This window comes from Schistocerca piceifrons, chromosome 11, assembly GCF_021461385.2.
Source record: "Schistocerca piceifrons isolate TAMUIC-IGC-003096 chromosome 11, iqSchPice1.1, whole genome shotgun sequence".
In the NCBI taxonomy this organism is placed as follows: Eukaryota; Metazoa; Arthropoda; class Insecta; order Orthoptera; family Acrididae; genus Schistocerca; species Schistocerca piceifrons.
In genome coordinates, this window is record NC_060148.1 from 22,382,757 (window position 1) to 22,406,431 (window position 23,675).

Below are 23,675 nucleotides of genomic sequence, written 5' to 3' on the forward strand. Positions count from 1 at the left end.
ATTTCCGAAACACATTTAGCTTGCTACCACAGGAAATTTTAGTAACTGCAGTGCAATTAGTATACAAAATATGACTTTATTAAGGATTTCTTAGTAGAGAAGTTGCAGCAAATTACTATGAAGGGAGTCATTGACAAGTAGAAGTAATCTGAGGAGGGACCCTGAGAAAAGTTTTAGTGCTCTTGCTGTTCATGTGGGTATTAATGATGTAAGACATTATTGAGTCACCTCAGACATTTTATACATGAATCAGTTAACAATTAAGTATGGCCTGAATAAAGAGCTGCACATATATGCAATCAGATCTTGATAATATTTATATGTGATGCAAAGACTGCAAACTTGCTTTGAATATACAGAAACATAAAATTGTGTACTTTACAACAGAACAGAACTTCAATGAATCACTACTGTAATTGTCAACTGGGGTACAACAATTCGAAGTAACAGGGGATACTGAACAGTTACAAACAATGACACTCCAAATGGTCACAAGTCAATCTGATTCATTAGATAATTATAGGTACAGTATGAAAACTTAAATGGCAGACACTAAGATAGATGCCAATTATCCTGCTAAAGTCAATTTAGCAAATGTGATGTATCTGCATTCTTCAGCTCCCTACATATTGCTCTAATAAGAACTGAGGGCACACTCATAATGGTGTGCTCAGAGATTTTAAGCATTTATCCACTCTATGTTCCATATGCAAATGGAATGGGAAACACCCTTTTCAATGCTAAGTACCCTTCACACTGGTTAACTGAACATGTATGTGGATGCAAATTTGTTACCGATATCATCATGTACCTATGTTTATTACATATATTACAACTATTTTTCTTTCTCTCTTCCTCCTCATACCACATGTATGTACTGAGAATTCCAAAATTATCTGTTCATTATCAGGCCCATTCTTGGAGAATAAATTCATTCATAAGGACAAACAATTACTTCACACTCCACAGGACTGCACCTCATCACAAAAACTCCAATAATGACCTACGAAATGTAAGTTAAAGATTACTACATTAATAACACCACATAAAAATTTATTTTTGCTGCACTTACAAATTGCTCTTTGATGTCCTGTTTTCTCTGTTTTTGTGTATATTGTCACTTTAACCATTTGGCATGCCCACTGTAACATCAGGAATCACTTATCCAAGTGGCATATCCTGCTAGTCTACTAATTCAGGAACTTGATCCTGATATGAATCAATGATGGCAGCAATATTCAATTGGTGCTTATATGGACAGATCATCCTTCTTTGTACTCACATGCAAAGAGCTATGCACACTTGTTCAATAGCCGAGATGTGTTTCACAGTAGCGAGGATTAACAAGAGCTCATAGCTCCTAATGTATGCATTTTAGAGCCTATGTTTACTGGGTATCTTTTCTTGTTTTGGTTCATACTATCATCTCAAAGTTGCCTAACATGGAATCTCAGCAGCAACAGTAATGGGACATCAGGGTTGCCACAGTTTCCCCAACAGAAATTCCTTGATTTCCAGGCAAGTTTTAGCATTTTTCCCTGATAAATTTTGAGATCTCAACGGTAAGTTAAGTCTTAAGTTCACAATCCGTCTTTGCAGCTATGGTAGAAGAAACAATAGTGCAAAGGAGGAAATATCTAAAAGCCTTGCAAGCAGAAGGCATTTCCTAGTGTGAGCAAAAATCTTAAGTATTACCATTGACATCTTTTGTAATGAAGTGTTTTTAGACAGAGAAAGCAAGCCAAATAGTATGTGTTTCATTACAACCACTGATATTTTATTTCAATAAAGAAAAACACATTTGGTGACAAGATTTAAAATACCATCACCAATTTCAGAAATCACCTCAGAAAAACGTAGGCCTCTTGAAACAAGTATATAAGGCGAGTAAGAATTGTGTAAACCAAGACTGTAGGTGACCACCAATAAAATGTTTCTACTATTTTCAATATAGTCAGTTATTACCCACTGTATTATATCTATTATTTTACAAGTATTGTGCGATTTTTCTTTTGAGAAATCTGAGTATAACATACTACTACCAGTGACTGACAATTTTATTCTTCTTGTCCATACTTGCTAACACATAACCTACTTTTGAGGTGGCAAAACGTACTAGACCAAATAAAATCTCTAAAAATGCCACACTGTACAACGTACTCACCATGAGACAGTCACAATTCCTGAAATCTATGACCCATTATCCCCGGCCTGCTGAGAAGCACTGTAGTCCTGGGTCCATGAAAATCTGCTGCATTACACCACACACAAACAGACCCAGCCTGCAGCAGATTGGTGAGACTAGATCTGACAGGCAGGGCCTGCACATTAGTGGGAACCAAATGGTTTCAGATCAGCAGGCCCAACCCATTAGATACACACAGAAACAGCCTCTGGTTTTGGCCTGTCATGGAAATCCACCCTTGTGGCCAGCTATTCACAAGCCACAGACAGCATGATGATGAAATGAGACCACAGTGATCAATCCATACAACATAACTTTTTCAAACATTCTGAGAATCCATAATAATGAGGATAGGTAGCAACTCACCACAAAGATGATTGCTGAGCCGCAGACAGGCATGTAGAAAAGACAGCCATAGCTTTCGTCAGAAAACAAGACAACACACACACACATACACACACACACACACACACACACACACACACAACAATCACTCAAACACAACTTGTGCACACAAGACTGTCATCTGGCCCCTGCATCTACAATCTCTGAGAATAAGAACCAAACAAAACAGTCATTATGCCACCCTGCCTCTCGTCCTCATTCCTCCCTGCCTCTCGTTGGCAGCTGCTAGGCTATCAGCAAAAAGTTGTGGCAACACTGACTGCAAGCCAAGGGGACTGGTAAGAATGGGAGAAGCAGTCGGAATGATGGAGTAAGAATGTGGCACACGTACTCAGCTGCACACAGTCAGAGACAATGCATGATAGCTCAGCAAACAAACCATTTCATCTACTGAGACAAAAATTAGATTTTCCATTTTTTTTATTTCCAACAATGGAAAATCTACAATGGAATGTAACAATACTGATATTTCCCCAATTTTCCCGATGTGTTTGAAAATACCTGATATTCCTAATTTCCAGAATCTGTGGAAACACTATACATTTTTTCCACTGGCACAGGTATCAAAGATGTTTGCTTACAACTTTGACTCATTTGCAGACCAGGATTCCTTACCGCAAATTGATACATTTATCCTTCTCCATTATCCCCAAAAGTTTGTATCCGTATCACAATCACCTGGAACATACATACATACATATACATGTGCTGGTATGTTTAACTTGGAAGCTCTGTAGCCTCTGATGATTCTAGATATGGGTTCTGTCTGCATTTTGTTCCTCAAGACACCCTCTGTATTCCTTTAAGTATGTCAGTGTAATTTTGAAACACCCCGTATAAGGGATTAATCTTACAGATACATGTGCTCAGACTATTTCATTTACTTAAATATAATAATTCATTTCACACAAAGTCTAGAATTTCTGGATTTTTGACTTGCATTACACTCAGTATTTCATCATTACACACACACACACACACACACACACACACACACACACACACACACACACACACACACACACAAAAAATTTTGTAGGTTGACTTTCAACTACCATCATACTGATAACACTAGATAAGCTGCAGGCCTTCGTGATAGTGAGGTTCAGTTTATGTTCTGCAGAATGCATGTAAGTCACTAGTGGTTGGACCTGCTTTATTTGGTACTGTGTGCCACTGAAATTTCCAGACATCTTGGCACACTATCAATTTGCAGGCCAACTTTGTTTAAGTTCTGAATGGTTTCACTGCTCAACCTAATGTTCCAAGTCAATATGCAATAGCATTTATTGCGCTACTTTGCGGTACATCTCATAGCTTTGGAGCTGATGGCGGTGACAGAAGCAGCAACTTGTATCTTTGCGTGACTCATTCGCATCTGTTGCTAGCCTAGCAGTGGGAAGCGGTACCTGTGTCAATTTGAGTGACAATATTCAAGCCCATAAGAATCTAAATAAACTATATTAAATATTATTTAATATTGTTCAAAGTCTATATACTGCCTTTTGTTATTCAAGAGACTATGGTATAAATGTTTCAGCCATCTGTCAGTTTCAGAGTTAGAGGAAATTACCTAAAACACCCCAAACCGACACTTGGACAAAAAAACTCAGTTAGGAATAACAACTGTTTGTCTTTTAGTATCATTTGAAATCATTACTGGAGTTACAAAATGTCAGATAATTTGTTTGGATTTTCATCCTAAAAACGTTAACTACTTCACAATTTTGTAATACAAAAATCAGACAAAATTATTATTTGTGTCTAATATTGTTGCAGGAGTAAAAGAGTGAGTGAGTGTGTGTATGTGGGACATGTGTTAAATTTCAAGATTAAATTTATGTAATATGTTAAGTAAACATAGCATGGGAAAGATGTTTGTGCCCACTTTGTGGATGACGTATGTCTAAGTTTACTAGCTTTTGAAAGGAGGCAGCCAGAATAACAGTTGAAATTAAAATCATATTCTAAATATATTCCAAGATTAATTTTCTTTTCATTTGGTTTTATTAAATCTTATATTAGTATTCACATGTTGTAATGACATAAATGCACCTGAATAATGATTGGTGCAGGCCACTTCTAGCACGAGAAAGAACTCTAAGGATTGTTTTGATTGGCTGGTCATTTTGAACAACCAATCAAAGTTAAGCAGTTCCCGCACACTGCTAAGTAGTATACTGGGAGAGAAGCAGATTGAACAGGAGTCTGCTGGTTAACTACCGGACGTGCAGGTCATGTTGGACATGTCTATCTACATTATGAGTAAAATGAAGAAGCTACTGGTTTCTCGCGTCCGGATTGTATTGCCATGAAGGCAGTTGCATTTATGGGCAGATTGTGAAAATCTGAGCTTTGTGAAGTGATCTGCTGGATAGATAAACACGTGTCAACTTTCAGCCTTGTAGAATTCCACGTGGCATGTTTCATACCTGTTTATGCAACAGCTGGTGAGCAGTTTCTTGAATAGAAATCCAATGAAAAGGACCAAATGTGAAACTCATGTAATAATGTGGGTTGGACTTAAGTACATTCCTGGCTGCCTTGGGTGTTTACTGGGTAGTATGAACTTTGAGCTGAGGACACTAATATTATCCTTTAATCAAATACAGGATGGCAAGTGTAATTTTGAACCTAAAGAAATAAAAGAACTCGTTGCAGAATTTTGTCATTTTTCTTAAGAGATGAAGCAGTCACACTCCACCCAAAAATTGCGTTATAAGATATTACTTTATAGCTTGCCGCCAGAGTTTACATGGACTTTGCAAATGTAAGTATTGACGGTGTTTTTCTTCATTGCTGCTTTTAGCATCGTCTGAACAGTATCTACGTATGCAGAGAAACAGGCTGGTGATCTGGCGCCATACTGAGGTAGGTGGACTTTTGTAGTGAACAGTATGACGAGAGACAGTGATCAAACATTTACGTAACTAAGCCCGCCCTGCCACTGTACACTAACAAACCCACCTGACGACTGTACACTAATAAACCCACCTGAATTTGTGTCTGACACAAGGTGAGAGTTTCTACTGCTTGTCTTCATGCTTGGCAAAACCCCACCTTGACCAGTAAAGTCGCCAGGTCTCTCACCAATTGAGAATAATTGGGCCATTATTGGCAGGGCCCCCCAACCAGCTCTGGATTTTGACACTCTTCCACACCAGCTACAGAAAATTTGGCATGATATCCCTCAGGAGAATGTCCAACAACTCTGTCAAAGCAAAGCTATATAACTGCTTGCATAAGGGCCAGAGGTGAATCAATGCATTATTGACCTGCTTAATTCTCTTTCTCTCTTTCTCTCTCTTGAATACATCATTCAATTTTTCTTAAGTTGTAATCATTTGCTTTCCTGTAGACCACATTCACTGATTTCTGTCCCATTCAAGTAATTTGTGATCCATCATTTTTTAAGTGACTAAAGACCCAAGAGCCACAGAATGATTGCCCCCACAATCTGAACTGGAAACAGAACACAAAGCAGACATTATGCACCATTCTGTTATTGGCTATAGGATAGCCAAGCACATTCCTTTAGACAGTCATTGCAACTTTGTTTTGTCCACCCTCTGCTCTGGGTATTCATAATTACATGCCACTTCTGACGCCTGTGAGAAGTTCATGCACTTCCTTGTCACTGAGTACTTTCCTGTTACATAAGAAATAGCAAAACTATTTTCAGTGCACATAGTTTATATACTAGCCACTCCCAATAGTACTGGTTCAGGCTCTAACAACAGGAAACAAAAGCAATAACTTTTACATGAAATAGAGAATCATACATAATCCAAACAATTTACCAACAGCTAGACAACTCTATGGAACTACTCAACAAGGTTATTTAAAAATTAGCAATAATCATTTAAGGAGTCAACATAATACTCATCAATCAATACAAACATTTTTTCTATTATGGGACCGATTTCAAAACTTAAGAAATCAGCTATTCCCTACAAATTTACATATCAGCTAAACTACTTGACCAAAATGTATGGAACAGCTCAATTTTTCATGATTTTGAAGATGCTCTCATAGTAAAAGTTGGTCTTATTGATTAATACTTTAACCTGTAAGAGATTCTGACCAATTTTAGGTAAATAATGTGGTATAAAACTAAGAAATTCATGGCAATGACAGGCAGGCAAAGTATTAAAACCAAACAAACACAATAATTGATTTTATATTACTTCACACTGTCCCTTGCAGGGCAGGCAAGGAGTACCGAGTGCCCAGATTGAAGTCCACAGCCACCCATAGCACACTGATCAAAAGATCAATGAACTCAACTAAGTAAAATGTCACAAACTCCACTAGTCACAATTATATGAATTCCAGTGACATACAAAATAATCCAGAAGGATGCATCCAATGAGCTTGAGTCGACAAGTCACTGACATTATTTCCAGGTAATATTGGTTCACTCAATTCATCCTCTTTTCTTCCTTTACAGTAAAACAATGAACCAAGAACTCACTGTATGCTGTCATTTTTTTCTAAATATGACTAAAATGAAAGGACACCGTGACAACAGTTATTGTCAACAGCTCGATACCTCATTCTTCCGAGATTGTCCTAAATGCTTTCTCCGAAAATTATTTCGAGCAGTTAGTCCACGAACCCACGCGAATTGTAAATGGTTGCGAAAACACACTTGACCTCTTAGCCACAAACAATCCAGAGCTAATAGAGAGCATCATGACTGATACAGGGATTAGTGATCACAAGGTCGTCGTAGCTAGGCTCAATACCATTTCTTCCAAATCCACCAGAAACAAACGCAAAATAATTTTATTTAAAAAAGCGGATAAAGTGTCATTAGAAGCCTTTCTAAAAGACAATCTCCATTCCTTCTGAACTGACTATGCAAATGTAGAGGAGATGCGGCTCAAATTCAAAGATATAGTAGCAACAGCAATTGAGAGATTCATACCTCATAAATTGGTAAGAGATGTAACTGATCCCCCATGGTACACAAAACAGGTCCGAACACTGTTACAGAGGCAACGGAAAAAGCATGCGAAGTTCAGAAGAACACGAAATCCCGAAGAGTGGCTAAAATTTACAGACGTGCGAAATTTGGCACGGACTTCAATGCGAAATGCCTTTAATAGGTTCCACAACGAAACATTGTCTCGAAATTTGGTAGAGAATCCGAAGAAATTCTGGTCGTATGTAAAGTACAAAAGCGGTACGACGCAGTCCATACCTTCGCTGCGCAGTGCCAATGGTACTGTTACCGATGACTGTGCCACTAAAGCGGAGTTATTGAACGCAGTTTTCCGAAATTCCTTCACCAGGGAAGACAAATGGAATATTCCAGAATTTGAAACACGAACAGCTGCTAGCACGAGTTTCTTAGAAGTAGATATCTTAGGGGTTGCAAAGCAACTCAAATCGCTTGATACGGGCAAGTGTTCAGGTCCAGACTGTATACCGATTAGGTTCCTTTCAGATTACGCTGATACAATAGCTCCCTACTTAGCAATCATATACAACCGCTCGCTCACCCATAGATCTGTACCTACAGACTGGAAAATTGCGCAGGTTGCACCAGTGTTTAAGAAGGGTAGTAGAAGTAATCCATCGAACTACAGACCTATATCATTGACGTCGGTTTGCAGTAGGGTTTTGGAGCATATATTGTATCCAAACATTATCAATCACCTCGAAGGGAACGATCTATTGATACGTAATCAGCATGGTTTCAGAAAACATCATTCTTCTGCAACGCCGCTAGCTCGTTATTCGCACGAGGTAATGGCCGCTATCGACAGGGGATCTCAAGTTGATTCCGTATTTCTAGATTTCCGGAAAGCTTTTGACACCGTTCCTCACAAGCGACTTCTAATCAAGCTGCCGGCCTATGGGGTATCGTTTCAGTTGTGCGACTGGATTCGTGATTTCCTGTCAGGAAGGTCGCAGTTCGTAGTAATAGACGGCAAATCATCAAATAAAACTGAAGTGATATAAGGTGTTCTCCCCAGGGAAGTGTCCTGGGACCTCTGCTGTTCCTGATCTATATAAATGACCTGGGTGACAATCTGAGAGTTCTCTTAGGTTGTTCACAGATGATGCTGTAATTTACTGTCTAGTAAGGTCATCCGAAGACCAGTATCAGTTGCAAAGCGATTTAGAAAAGATTGCTGTATAGTGTGGCAGGTGGCAGTTGACGCTAAATAACGAAAAGTGTGAGGTGATCCACACGAGTTCCAAAAGAAATCCGTTGGAATTCGATTACTCAATAAATAGTACAATTCTCAAGGCTGTCAATTCAACTAAGTACCTGGGTGTTAAAATTACAAACAACTTCAGTTGGAAAGACCACATACATAATATTGTGGGGAAGGCGAGCCAAAGGTTGCGTTTCATTGGCAGGACACTTAGAAGATGCAACAAGTCCGCTAAAGAGACAGCTTACACTACACTCGTTCGTCCTCTGTTAGAATATTGCTGCGCGGTGTGGGATCCTTACCAGGTGGGATTGACGGAGGACATCGAAAGGGTGCAAAAAAGGGCAGCTCCTTTTGTATTATCACTTAATAGGGGAGAGAGTGTGGCAGATATGATACACGAGCTGGGATGGAAGTCATTAAAGCAAAGACTTTCTCGTCACGGCGAGATCTATTTACGAAGTTTCAGTCACCAACTTTCTCTTCCGAATGCGAAAATATTTTGTTGAGCCCAACCTAGATAGGAAGGAATGATCATCAAAATAAAATAGAAATCAGAGCTCGAACAGAAAGGTTTAGATGTTCGTTTTTCCCGTGCGCTTTTCGGGAGTGGAATGGTAGAGAGATAGTACGATTGTGCTTCGATCAACAGTCTGCCAAGAACTTAAATGTGAATTGCGGAGTAGACATGTAGATGTAGAAAGGCCTAAGTGTACCGCAGCGCAACACGTGCACTCGCAACCTGGTCACTTGTATCTCAAGTACCATGTGTGACTCCATCACTGTTGAGTGGGTGTCAATGGCAGTAGAGCATGGGTATAGCTGCTCCACAAATGAGTGGCATATTGATTAAAAACTCTTATGTAAATAGCTTCTTACAGAAATTGAAAATTTTGAACATACTATACCTAAGTACACTATGTCAGGGTAAGTGATGAAAATTGTATTGTAGGTAGTATAGAACTAAGAAAGCAGGATAATATCAAGCTTGATTTGAGATTTGTCAGGTGAGGACCCAGATGCTTTTTGAGGTGTGGGGTTTGGACTTCAGCACCTTAGCCTCCCCCTGGATCTGCTACTGCCTCTTCTGAAGGATAAATCTAGACCTAAACTCTAATGAGAGCATTAAGCAGCCATGATTTCTGTGCATCTTACTACAGCATCACAAAATTAATCACTTCCATGAATAGTTTTTGGTTAGGTGTTTACTGAGATACATTTTGAGCAATGTATAGTCAGCCACATCTAGTTTAACTATAGTGAACATAAAATTTTGCTAACGTTCAGTGAAGACATACCTGAAAATTAATTAGGGTCCTGTACTTCCACTTTCTCTCTGTACTATTTTCAGTCAAATAATTCATGTTTGTCATTTGGTGCCATTTCACATACAACATGTCTTGAAATGTTGGTATAGCCATTGCACTTTACATAGTTTTGAGTTATCAAGAAACAGGTACTGTTGCACAATGGAAATAGGGCACAAGCAAAAGTGGTGGGTAATTGTGTTTCTCTGATTATTTAAAAAAAAATAATAAGGGAAGACTAAACACCCAAACACTAGATGTTATGTATCAAAAACATTTTCAGCCACTCACTCAGACTTATGGTGGACAGACCATTCACACAAAAAAATGCACTTAATATGGGCAGGATAATTCTCACATTGATGAAAGGAGAAAATATAAAAATGCAGTAAATGAAGCAGGCAAAAAGGAATACAAACGTCTCAAAAATGAGATCGACAGGAAGTGCAAAATGGCTAAGCAGGGATGGCTAGAGGACAAATGTAAGGATGTAGAGGCTTCTCTCACTAGGGGTAAGATAGATACTGCCTACAGGAAAATTAAAGAGACCTTTGGAGATAAGAGAACCACATGTATGAACATCAAGAGCTCAGATGGAAACCCAGTTCTAAGCAAAGAAGGGAAAGCAGAAAGGTGGAAGGAGTATATAGAGGGTCTATACAAGGGCGATGCACTTGAGGACAATATTATGGAAATGGAAGAGGATGTAGATGAAGATGAAATGGGAGATACGATACTGCGTGAAGAGTTTGACAGAGCACTGAAGGATCTGAGTCGAAACAAGGCCCCCGGAGTAGACAACATTCCATTGGAACTACTGACGGCCTTGGGAGAGCCAGTCCTGACAAAACTCTACCATCTGGTGAGCAAGATGTATGAAACAGGTGAAATACCCTCGGACTTCAAGAAGAATATAATAATTCCAATCCCAAAGAAAGCAGGTGTTGACAGATGTGAAAATTACCGAACAATCAGTTTAATTAGCCACAGCTGCAAAGTACTAACACGAATTCTTTACAGACGAATGGAAAAACTAGTAGAAGCTGACCTCGGGGAAGATCAGTTTGGATTCCGTAGAAATACTGGAACACGTGAGGCAATACTGACCTTACGACTTATCTTAGAAGAAAGATTAAGGAAAGGCAAACCTACGTTTCTAGCATTTGTAGACTTAGAGAAAGCTTTTGACAATGTTGATTGGAATACTCTCTTTCAAATTCTGAAGGTGGCAGAGGTAAAAAACAGGGAGCGAAAGGCTATTTACAACTTGTACAGAAACCAGATGGCAGTTATAAGAGTTGAGGGACATGAAAGGGAAGCAGTGGTTGGGAAGGGAGTGAGACAGGGTTGTAGCCTCTCCCCGATGTTATTCAATCTCTATATTGAGCAAGCAGTAAAGGAAACAAAAGAAAAATTTGGAGTAGGTATTAAAATCCATGGAGAAGAAATAAAAACTTTGAGGTTCGCCGATGACATTGTAATTCTGTCAGAGACAGCAAAGGACTTGGAAGAGCAGTTGAACGGAATGGATGGTGTCTTGAAGGGAGGATATAAGATGAACATCAACGAAAGCAAAACAAGGATAATGGAATGTAGTCGAGTTAAGTCGGGTGATGCTGAGGGTATTAGATTAGGAAATGAGACACTTAAAGTAGTAAAGGAGTTTTGCTATTTAGGGAGTAAAATAACTGATCATGGTCGAAGTAGAGAGGATATAAAATGTAGAGTGGCAATGGCAAGGAAAGCGTTTCTGAAGAAGAGAAATTTGTTAACATCAAGTATAGATTTAAGTGTCAGGAAGTTATTTCTGAAAGCATTTGTATGGAGTGTAGCCATGTATGGAAGTGAAACATGGACGGTAAATACTTTGGACAAGAAGAGAATAGAAGCTTTTGAAATGTGATGCTACAGAAGAATGCTGAAGATTAGATGGGTAGATCACATAACTAATGAGGAAGTATTGAATAGGATTGGGGAGAAGAGAAGTTTGTGGCACAACTTGACCAGAAGAAGGGATCGGTTGGTAGGACATGTTCTGAGGCATCAAGGGATCACCAATTTAGTATTTGAGGGCAGCGTGGAGGGTAAAAATCATAGAGGGAGACCAAGAGATGAATACACTAAGCAGATTCAGAAGGATGTAGGTTGCAGTAGGTACTGGGAGATGAAAAAGCTTGCACAAGATAGATTAGCATGGAGAGCTGCATCAAACCAGTCTCAGGACTGAAGACCACAACAACAACAACGAATTCTCACATTGAGTTCATAAAAACAAGGAATACAGATATTCAAAGTATAAAGATTGAACACGGGAGGATATTTATCATTATACAATTTTTCTTGGGCTATTCTTATATTGGATGTGGAGTCCCACTTAGGTTGATGTTTACTTACTTTGTTAGGTAGTTGATGTGCACAGGGAAACAGCCTGGGCCTAGTTGTGGAAATCAACATTCTCTGTCAAGATCTCATCTGCACTGTTACTGTTAGTAAGGAAGCTTCCAACTTGAGTGATTTAAAGTAAGTGATATATTTCATAGTATGACCAAAAGGCTTGTTTCAATTCAGCTCGAAAGAAGTGAATATAGACATAGCTCTTTAACAAAGGTGTAGATATTTTCAAAAAAGACTCAGCTCAGAGAATTTCCCACAAAATACTGAGTGTGCCACAGGTTGACCTAGCATTAATTTTAGTCTGATTCCTCACGAGTTATTAGTGATATTTTGGTGGGATTACCTCTGTCACCAGTGCCAAATCTGCATTGTTTATGTTCCAGATGTTACACTACATGATTGATGTCAGTGAGAATATTAACATTGCACATAATATGATAGCAGTACACTTACAGTTGAAATGTTAAGATATGTTGACTAACAAGTGGCTAAAAATTTTGTAGTTAAAAATTTAATAGACCGCCATCTATAATTTCACACTTCCAGATATCGGTAATTGTACAACACCTGCAAATCTAGTAGACCAAGCTTTCAAACCCATATGAAAAATGACAAGTATTTAGCATTATCAACGACAAAAATAATCACTTTCCAGACAATTACTATGGAAAATGGAATTTTCCAAATGCAATTACCAATATAGATGAAAAGTGCAATAAGAAAATGTTTTACTGACAGTGGTAGCAGTTGTTATAATTATAAAAACCAATATCCAATTTGAACACTGTCTCAGATGACAATTTTACATTAATCTTCATTGTGAGTGACAGAGCAGGAAAAAAGTAATGAGGGTGGTTTTTGGGCTTCCATCATTCAGTAGTAACATCTACCTACTTAGAGATCATCCCATTAAATCCTTTGAAGGTAACAGTTTTCACAAGGGGAGAAAATACACAACTGTCTCATTTCAAGAATGGAAACTGCCACATATGCATTCAGTCGTACAACTTCCAAGTGGAGGCTACCAAAAGTCATGTGAAACACTTTTATAGCAGTGGAGAGAATGGTTGAATGTATCTGTTTACTAGACACTTTAGAAATGTTTGTAGCTTTCATTGAATATAAAATCTAAATAGATCTTGAGAGGAATTCAAAAATTCAGGCCATCAAATGACATGAAAGACTGTCATGCAGTCTTTCAGTAGTTTTTGGGGGTACAATAATAAAATTAATCAGTATTCAAATCTTCAGAACTGACTTTCATCTACTCAAAATATCCACGGGTATGCTGCCGGTCTATAGTGTCCAACGGGCACAATATTTCGGCCATCATACATGTCGCCATCATCAGGTGAACTGACGCACTGAGCTCCTGTGAACGTGCCGGCACGGAGATCCGTATGCTATGGCTGCTCAGAGGGAACTGGGTTCGGTCGCACAAAACCGACACACACACACACACACACACACACACACACACACACACACACACACACACACACGCATTCATAAAGAAACCACAATCCCTTTACAATGCTATGGATGAAATATAATGTGCACTACCCGAGTTTGTTTCATTTTTATGTTTAACTACATTGCTAATATTCCCTACAATATCTTCTCTGTATGTTGTATATTAAAGTTACCATTTAGAGGAACAACTTTAATGCAAACTTATCAAAGCAGCTGAGTGATTATTTAATGTTAATCTTTGACAATTATTAAACATTAAATTTAAACTCTCTCCTCAATCCCTTGTGTCATTTACCATGCACCATATTTTATGCAGTGTTGTGCATTGCTACATTTAAAATTGACAGGATATCTGATTTTCTTAAAATTAGACTGAATTGGCTTCAATTGGCTCTGAGCACTATGGGACTTAACTTCTGAGGTCATCAGTCCCCTAGAACTTAGAACTACTTAAACCTAACTAACCTAAGGACATCACACACATCCATGCCCGAGGCAGGATTCGAACCTGCGACCGTAGCAGTCGCGCGGTTCCGGACTGAGCGCCTAGAACCGCTAGACCACCGCGGCCAGCAATTAGACTGAATTACTTATACTTCTAGCGTCATGACAATTTACGATTATTCACATACCACATCACAAACAGATTAGAGAAACAATGGTAAAAAACAGAAGCCACTTACCACAAAGTCTGGATCAGTACATACTTCATTTGTTCCCTCTTTTCCAATCCTAACAGGTTTATTGTAGTCCATTACTGCACTTCTAAGTTCCTGAAAACCAAGGAATTGGATAGAAACAATCATATTCTGATTCCATTTTTACTATGAGATACAGTTTAAATAGGATATTTCAGTCCACTAGCGGCGACCAGAAACGACAGCCACTACATTGACAAGTTAAACATTAACTGAAGAACAATGAAAGGCCAATGACAAGTACGTTGATTTACAATTTTCGGTCTATAAAGAATAGAATTTGCATTTCTCAGTCACGAATTCTGCACTTAAAGTCCTTAATTTCTAGACCCACTTGTCATTCCACATTTTGTTCACTGCAATATCTAGTTTCAGGCTGACAGGCACAACATGAAACGCTACTACCACTACTGACTGTTCACCAGGTTGTTAACCACGCTTTTATAGCATTAAATGTGCGTTCATAGCTGCAACCCCCGTTTAAAGGGGCCGACAGAAGCGTCCGATCCCACCCGTCTGCTTTGACCCGTGACGTAAGGGTGTTGTGTGTGACGTCATGACGGCGCGGAGTTTGGTTTGAGTGTGGCTGTCTCCAGTTCTGTTTTATCTTATTTTATTTACTTTTCTGATCTGTTCGTTCTATCTCGTGAGATTTTTTTTTAAATTTAAAAACACTTATTACTTATTTTAATTATCTGTTTCCTCGAATTTCTGTTTTGGTTTATTATATTTATCTTTCTGATCTGTTCGTTCTATCCCGTGAGGTTTTTTTTTTTTTTTTTAAAGACAAAAAACACTAATCAGCTACTGAAGCATCTTTATCTTCTATGAGTTGCGGGGGTTACGACCCCTGGGGAGGTGGGTGGGTATTCATGGCTGTCTTCACTTACACGTTGTAGCTACGCAAGGCGTCTAAATTTGTTTATATTTAGTTTGCCCCCCACCCAAAACACCCCATTTCCCGCGCTTGTCCCGTTAGTGTCATTAGGCTTCTTGTGGAAAGTGTGTGTGTGTGTGTGTGTGTGTTTTTGTTTCCGCCATATTTGTGACGTCATGGGTCAAAGCAGACGGGTGGGATCGGACGCTTCTGTATTTCCCATGCTCATGCTGGCAATTAGTTAACGGTTATAGCCAAACGCAATCCCAATAAGTATCACTGAATCTATTTTTTTTTTTTTCTTCGGCCGGAGGCATTGGTAAAAGCGCACTTACGGTGTCACCTGCTGTTGTGTTGCGCGCTGATGTTGGCAACAACTCACGTAATGAGTCATGGGAACTCATATGATGAATAATTAATCTATTGTCGGCGGAAAAGATATTTCATTCGTAATATTCTGATTCACACACAAAGTAGACTAGAATTTTCTCTGCGGGGCTAAGACTTCAATCACATAATATAAATTTTCGGCAACATCGGAAATAAGACATACAAGTTATTGCAATGACGAACGTACATCACGCTACATTTGCAACTACACTTTCGCGTTGATTCGCGGATTCAGGCTGCAACAGAAACTAGGACTCTATTACGCTATTTGTTTCTGTAAGCACACACTCCAGATTTTCAAAGCATGGTGGAACTGCTGCAATACATAAATTAAGCAGCTTATTTTACGAAGTTATATATGAATACCTATAGAGATTTTATCCGGAATGAAAATAACAAGCACTTAAAGTGCTATACTTGCACGCAGACCCTGTATTTTTCATAAATGGATGTATATTACACTAAGCATGAAATACTCGTCGGAAAATTAAGTACGTGTGACACGAACCTAAAACTTATACCCTCAGAAAATACGCAATTCACATGCTGTCCCAATCCATCATTAAAATCGCCAAGGGTGAACAATTGTTTATATTCAGAATGAAAACACTGGTGTGTCTGCTCAATATCATTAAAATACTACGACGTTCTCGCAGTTGCCACACAATTACAAGACAGTCACAAACTGGTTCATAAGCTCCAGCAAACGGTAATAGTGTTGAAACGTGGCGGGAGCTTAATGCCAAAACAATTTTTCGTCTCTCCTAACATATTCCTCTGAAACACAACACGGACACTGCTTAGTGCTTGTCTTCTACGAACAGCCAATACAGGCATAGCATTTAGTTCTGAGAAATTAAGCTGTGGAAGAGTGAACCACTGCTCCGTTTTTGCAATATCTATGGAATGAGCATTCAAATTCCGAGAACAGAAATTTTTGTCATCAACAAACATTTGCTATGTTTGCATGCGACACAGTTTCTGAGAGACAAAAACTGAATTTCGAAATCCGTTTACCATTGTTGTACATATTGCAGTGTGATTTGATATTCTGGTTCGGTCAATATCGGATTCTCGATCGTCATTTGTTTTACACAAATTGTCTCTGAAAATCAGCTGTTTGGGTTCAATATTTGTAAATAATTTATTCGTGTCATTTGTGATGTTTCCCCTAATGAGAGAATACGAATTTGTAATGAATGAGAGTGAATTCATGCTACGATGTCTTTGAAACATATTTATTCCTTGCGAAACTTTTATTTTGCACCCTCCAAGATCGCGCTCTTTGTAGAGGAAAATGCAAAGTGATCACGAGTGGAACGTAATTGTACTCCAGCATTCTGGGGAATGGGAATGGCTGAAATACTTCCACATGAGGAAAAAAGAGACATTCCTGCTTCTATGTATGTTACACTAACGGATTGTCTCTTGCCATCTATTTTGTTCGTGAGCCACTGGCAATAGAGAATAGAGTTGCAGTAGCTATTTATAGATTAGCAAAGTTATAGCTACTTGATTTGGTGTGCATAAATGCTCATTACACAAATATTTGTATCCTTTCGTTAAGGCTGTCCACAAAATTTATAAAATTGCGTGAAAAGGGAAGCAGACAGACAGAGCAATGAGTTCTTTTCAATGACTGGATTCCAATAAGTCTTAAGAGTAGTAGATGCCACACATATTCCTCTGTTATTCCTCAGAAGGAATAACCGAGGTGTCCGATACTGGCCGTCATCAAGATGGCTGACACAGCAATTTCGGCCTTGAGCCATTTGGCTACCAAACCGTCACTCTTTCCAGACACGAACAGGTGTAAACAATGCCATCACCCAAGAAAAAAATATAACCAAACTAATTTGAAGAGGAACACGAAACAACCGCAGGGAGTGCAGGATTTGAACGGGACAAACAAAATACACGACATTACAAATATAAAACGCATATTAAAAAAAAGTTAATCAGAAAGCCTGATTGCCAACCAACTCTCGTTCCAAATAGTAGTACCACTCTACTTGGCTAGAGCTGTGTCTATGTGGGCTGGTACACAGCACAAACGTTCAGTTCTGGTACAGGATATAATGATCATCTGGCATAGTTACTTACAGTACCCCTCAGATATCATTTATCTCAGGATAAATCTATTGTATATAATAGATACTTCTGCATATTAAATAATCAATACTTTCAGCTGCTGCTGTCCAATGAATTGTAGGGTAATGTCTCTAGAACACCTAAAGCAAATGACAGGTTCTACTATTTCATAACAAAATTCAGTGAATATTTTGAAACAGCTTATCCTAAAAAGAAGTTCAAGGGAAAAAAACAACAACAAACAAACAAACCACAGGCCTGGGCTACAGCAAAAGTCAGAGTATCCTGTAAGACAAAGATAGCTTCATTTAAACTTTCAAAAGCAAACAATCATCCAGATGTTTCACATCATTAAACAAGTATAAATTAGTTCTGAAGCAAGTTATAAAAAATCCAAAGTTAACAGAAAAAGACTCATTGATCCAGGGAGTAGTCAAACAAGACTAATGCATTATGGAAAACTGTATGGCAACTTAATGGGGAGAAGGAAACTCATAACAATATTGCTCTATTTTGTTATGGATTTGTACTTTGTCACAATTGAAAAGACACGGGTTCCCAGGTAGATGCTGTATTTCTTGACTTCCGCAAGGCGTTTGATACAGTTCCCCAGTCATTTAATGAACAAAGTAAGATCATATGGACTATCAGGCCAATTGTGTGATTGGATTGAAGAGTTCCCAGATAACAGAATGCAGCACGTCATTCTCAATGGAGAGAAGTCTTCCGAAGTAAGAGTGATTTCAGGTGTGCCACAGGGGGGTGTCGTAGGACCGTTGCTATTCACAATATATATAAATGACCTTGTGGATAACATTGGAAGTTCACTGAGGCTTTTTGCGGATGATGCTGTAGTATATCGAGAGGTTGTAACAATGGAAAATTATACTGAAATGCAGAAGGATCTGCTACGAATTGACGCATGGTGCAGGGAATGGCAAGTGAATCTCAATGTAGACAAGTGTAAGGTGCTGTGAATACATAGAAAGAAACATCCTTTACCATTTAGCTACAATATAGCAGGTCAGCAACTGGAAGCAGCTAATTCCATAAATTATCTGGGAGTAGGCATTAGGAGTGATTTAAAACGGAATGACCATATAAAATTAATCGTTGGTAAGGCAGATGCCAGACTGAGAGTCATTGGAAGAATCCTAAGGAAATACAGTCTGAAAACAAAGGAAGTAGGTTACAGTACACTTGTTCACCCACTGCTTGAATACTGCCCAGCAGTGTGTGATCCGTACCAGATAGGGTTGATAGAAGAGAGAGAGAAGATCCAACAGAGAGCATTGTGCTTCCTTACAGGATCATTTAGTAATCACGAAAGCATTATGGAGATGATAGATAAACTCCAGTGGAAGACTCTGCAAGAGAGACACTCAGTAGCTCGGTGCAGGCTTTTGTTGAAGTTTTGAGAACATACCTTCACTGAGGAGTCAAGCAGTAATTCCTCTCTCCTACATATATCTTGCAAAGAGACCATGAGGGTAAAATCAGAGAGATTAGAGCCCACACATAGGCATACTGACAATCTTTCTTTCCACAAATGATACGAGACTGGAATAGAAGTGAGAACCGATAGCGATACTCAAGGTACACTCCACCACACACTGTCAGTTGGCTTGCGGAGTATGGATGTAGATGTAGATGTAGAATATAGTGACTGGAAAATTTCAAAAATTAGTTGCGAAAGACAGCTAGGAACTTGCAACTCTTGAATTCAACAAAAACAGCATGTTCTTCTGTCATGTTAGTCAAGATGAGCTATTAAAAACTATACACTGTCATTCAGCAGATGTTGATGACAGACCTAATCACACAATGAAAATATCAGCAAACTTTATTTTCAGACCCTTATTAGACACACACGGTTCTTTGCTGTACTAAGACATTTTCACAGATCTTCTAAAAACTGCTAAAAATAATACCTCTACATAAGAAAGGAGACTCCCAGGAAATTTTAAATTATATATCTGTAGCATTATTATCCAGCTTGTAAAAAATTTGTGAATGAGTGTTCCTAGTCCAGCTAGAAAAATGTTTTGGTCAGAACAATATACCGTACCAGCAGTATGCCTACATGATTTCAGACAACTGCGTTTCACTGGGAGTACTGCTTTTAATCTTGTCAGCCTCATCTTAGAATCAGTTCACAAATGCTCCAAAACTTCAGTTACTTTTTTAGATTTGACATGGGCTTTTGATGTTACAAGTCATTTAACAAACTCAAATGTTATGATGTGCGAGGTCTGCCAGATGATTGGCTGAGATGTCAGCCTATTTAAGTAATAGATCTCAGATTACAAAGGTCATATACAAGTACAGCAGCACTGCCCAGAACTGCTTTTCAGAGGCATCCTTACTATCACACAGTGTACTGCAGGGTTCTGTCTTAGAGCCATTTCTCTTTCTAGTCTACATTAATGACTTGCTCTCATGTGTAAAGAATGCAGAAGCAATACTGCTTACGGAATCAAAAGATAATAATGACTATATCACTTCTACATTCGTCATAGCACATTAAGTTTCCCAGTAGCTCTATAGAAAAAGAAAAAAAAGTTACTTTCCACATTCAGATCTAGCAAAATAAAAATGCAGAGAAGCCACTAACTCAAGTAAACAGCCAGGATATTCAAAGTGTGACTGAAACCAACATTCTACTTCCTTGCCTACAAAAAAATGTAGAGGAGAACTGTCACACAACATTCTTAGCCTCACAACTCTCTAAGTTAACATATGCAATCAGAGAGCTACCAACCAATGTAACTCACAATACTGTAAAAACTGTGTATTTTTCTCAGATACTCTCACTGTTAAGATATTGAGTTTTTTTTGGGGGGGGGGGGGGAGGTTAATTCTCCTTGTGCCATAACCACATTTATGACCGAAAAAGAGCATAATGAAAAGTAAACAATAGAAGATTATGTAAGCTTTTTTTTTTAAAGAGATTACAGTATTATTCATCTTCCCTGCATTTACATTTTAGAAAGAGTGTTGAAAAACTATGAAGAAGAAGGAGACTTCTCTATTCTAAACACTGCAGTGGATGAGAACCATGCTAATTTAAGGTAAAATAGTCATGTAAACTATTCCAGCACACCTCTGTTTCAAAAGAATACTTGTCATTCAGGTATAGCATTCTATAATAAGCTGCCAGAAATTATTAAGAGCACCAATCATATAAATGCATTAAAAAAGTTATTAAATGCTTTTTTATCAAAGAAATTTTTGACAGTATGTCTGATTATGTGAGTTACAACAAGACTAATTCTCTAATATCATTATGCTCTGAAATATTGTCCAATGTCCGTCATACATTGTATTTATGCCAAATGACAGTCAACATCAGGAAGAATTTACCACCAGCAGCTTTACAACAAACGTATGCTTCAAAAGCATTATCTTATCTAAAATCAGTAACAGTACCAGAAACAGTAACAGCAGCAGCTCTGAGAACAACAGGAGCAGCATCAGAATCTACATCAGGAGAAACAACACCACTGGAGCTAATGGCAGGAGCCTTGTCAACAACAATAACAGAAATCTACATCTACATCCATACTCCGCAAGCAACCTGATGGTGTTTGGCAGAGGGTACCTTGAGTACGTCTATCGGTTCTCCCTTCTATTCCAGTCTTGTGATGCCTCTGTGCGGGCTCTAATCTCTCTGATTTTATCCTCATGGTCTCTTCGCAAGATATACGTAGGAGGGAGCAATATACTGCTTGACTCCTCGGTGAAGGTATGTTCTTGAAACTTCAACAAAAGCCCATACCGAGCTACTGAGCGTCTCTCCTGCAGAGTCTTCCACTGGAGTTTATCCATCCTCTCCGTAACACTTTTGCGATTACTAAATGATCCTGTAATGAAGTGTGCTGCTCTCCGTTGGATCTTCTCTATCTCCTCTATCAACGCCTATCTGGTACGGATCCCACACTGGTGAGCAGTATTCAAGCAGTGGGCAAACAAGCGTACTGTAACCTACTTCCTTTGGTTTTGGACTGCATTTCCTTAGGATTCTTCCAATGAATCTCAGTCTGGCATCTGCTTAACCGACGATCAACTTTATATGATCATTCCTTTTTAAATCACTCCTAATGCGTCCTCCCAGATAATTTATGGAATTTACTGCTTTCAGTTGCTGACCTGCTATATTGTAGCTAAATGATAAGGGATCTTTCTTTCTGTGTATTCGCAGCACATTACACTTGTCTACATTGAGATTCAATTGCCATTCCCTGCACCATGCGTCAATTCATTGCAGATCTTCCTGGATTTCAGTAAATTTTCCATTGTTACAAGCTCTCGATATACCACAGCATCATCCGCAAAAAGCCTCAGTGAACTTCCATTGTCATCTACAAGGTCATTTATGTATATTGTGAATAGCAACGGTCCTACGACACTCCCCTGTGGCACACCTGAAATCACTCTTACTTCGGAAGACTTCTCTCCATTGAGAATGACATGCTGCCTTCTGTTATCTAGTAACTCTTCAATCCAATTACACAATTGGTCTGATAGTCCATATGCTCTTACTTTGTTCATTGAACGACTGTGGGGAACTGCATTACCTGCACCATTGTCAACAAAACCATTACTCAAAACCAGGCAATGCAGACCTAAGGATGCTTTATTGGAGTCAACTTCAGCTGTAACACCACACTTGCACTGGAAATGAGGGAGATGTGGCAGCAAATATAAACGAGAAAATATGTCTTAGACCAAGGAATTCTTTTTTTGAGAAGGTAGACAACAGCGTTTCTGTTCTTAGGGAAGTTAAATTAGCCAAAAGAGCAGTAAATATAGCGATTATCATGCAACTAATGAAAAATTGAGTGTTTCTCATGAAAACATAAGTGGACTACCAACAAGTCAGCTCTACTGTCCATCAACATAAATAATAATAATAATAATATTGAAATGATAATTAAATGGATACCCTAGCTGCAAACAGGTGTTGATGTACTTCATTGGGGACATGTTGAAAATGTGTGCCCCGACCGGGACTCGAACCCGGGATCTCCTACTTACATGGCAGACGCTCTATCCATCTGAGCCACTGCAGGCACAGAGGATAGTGCGTCTGCAGGGACTTATCCCTTGCATGCCCCCTGTGAGATCCACATTCCCAACATGCCCACACCACTACATTCATAGTGCGCCTAATAGATGTTTGCCCATCATACTCATTACTCGTGGCAGATTAAACTACCAAGTCCCGTACGAGTTCGGGCATAGCGTGTGCATTCGCACAAGAAGGTCAATGGGCGGGAAGCCATATTTTAACTATATATGACAGTAGTATCTGTTCCCGAAAGAACAGGGGAGACATGTTGGGAATGTGGATCTCAAGGGGAGTGTGCAAGGGATAAGTCCCTGCAGACGCACTATCCTCTGTGCCCACGGTGGCTCAAATGGATAGAGCATCTGCCATGTAAGCAGGAGATCCCGGGTTCGAGTCCCGGTCGGGGCACACATTTTCAACATGTCCCCAATGAAGTACATCAACGCCTGTTTGCAGCTAGGGTGTCCATTTAATTATCATTTCATTTCTAGCAAAGCTGCATGGTCATCCATGGTAACTGTTCTTTTGGGAACAGATACTACCGTCATATATAATAATAATATTATTAACAGTAGTCATGCATTTTGTTTCAGTGAACATTATATGAGAGATAA

At 38.9% G+C, this 23,675-nt stretch overlaps 1 protein-coding gene and 1 non-coding gene across 5 annotated transcripts in view; one reads left to right on the forward strand and one right to left on the reverse strand.

Annotated features, from left to right (window-relative positions):
• LOC124720043 (zinc finger protein 665-like) overlaps positions 1-16,733 on the reverse strand; it is a 129,807-nt gene extending 113,074 nt beyond the window's left edge. For 2 of the 4 annotated variants that reach the window (XR_007006043.1, XM_047245300.1), the window contains exons 1-2: positions 16,408-16,733; positions 14,618-14,707 (exon numbers count right to left, since the gene is read on the reverse strand). Coding sequence is in view for 2 of the 4 variants with exons in the window: in XM_047245300.1 (XP_047101256.1) it covers positions 14,618-14,689 (72 nt within the window). In the remaining 2 variants the exon portion in view is untranslated. The other 2 variants (XR_007006044.1, XM_047245299.1) reach the window with 2 other exon arrangements.
• A 6,661-nt stretch (positions 16,734-23,394) lies between these two features.
• Positions 23,395-23,469, forward strand: Trnat-ugu. Its single transcript has one exon. It is a non-coding gene; the product is annotated as a tRNA-Thr (tRNA).
• Positions 23,470-23,675: the final 206 nt, after the last annotated feature.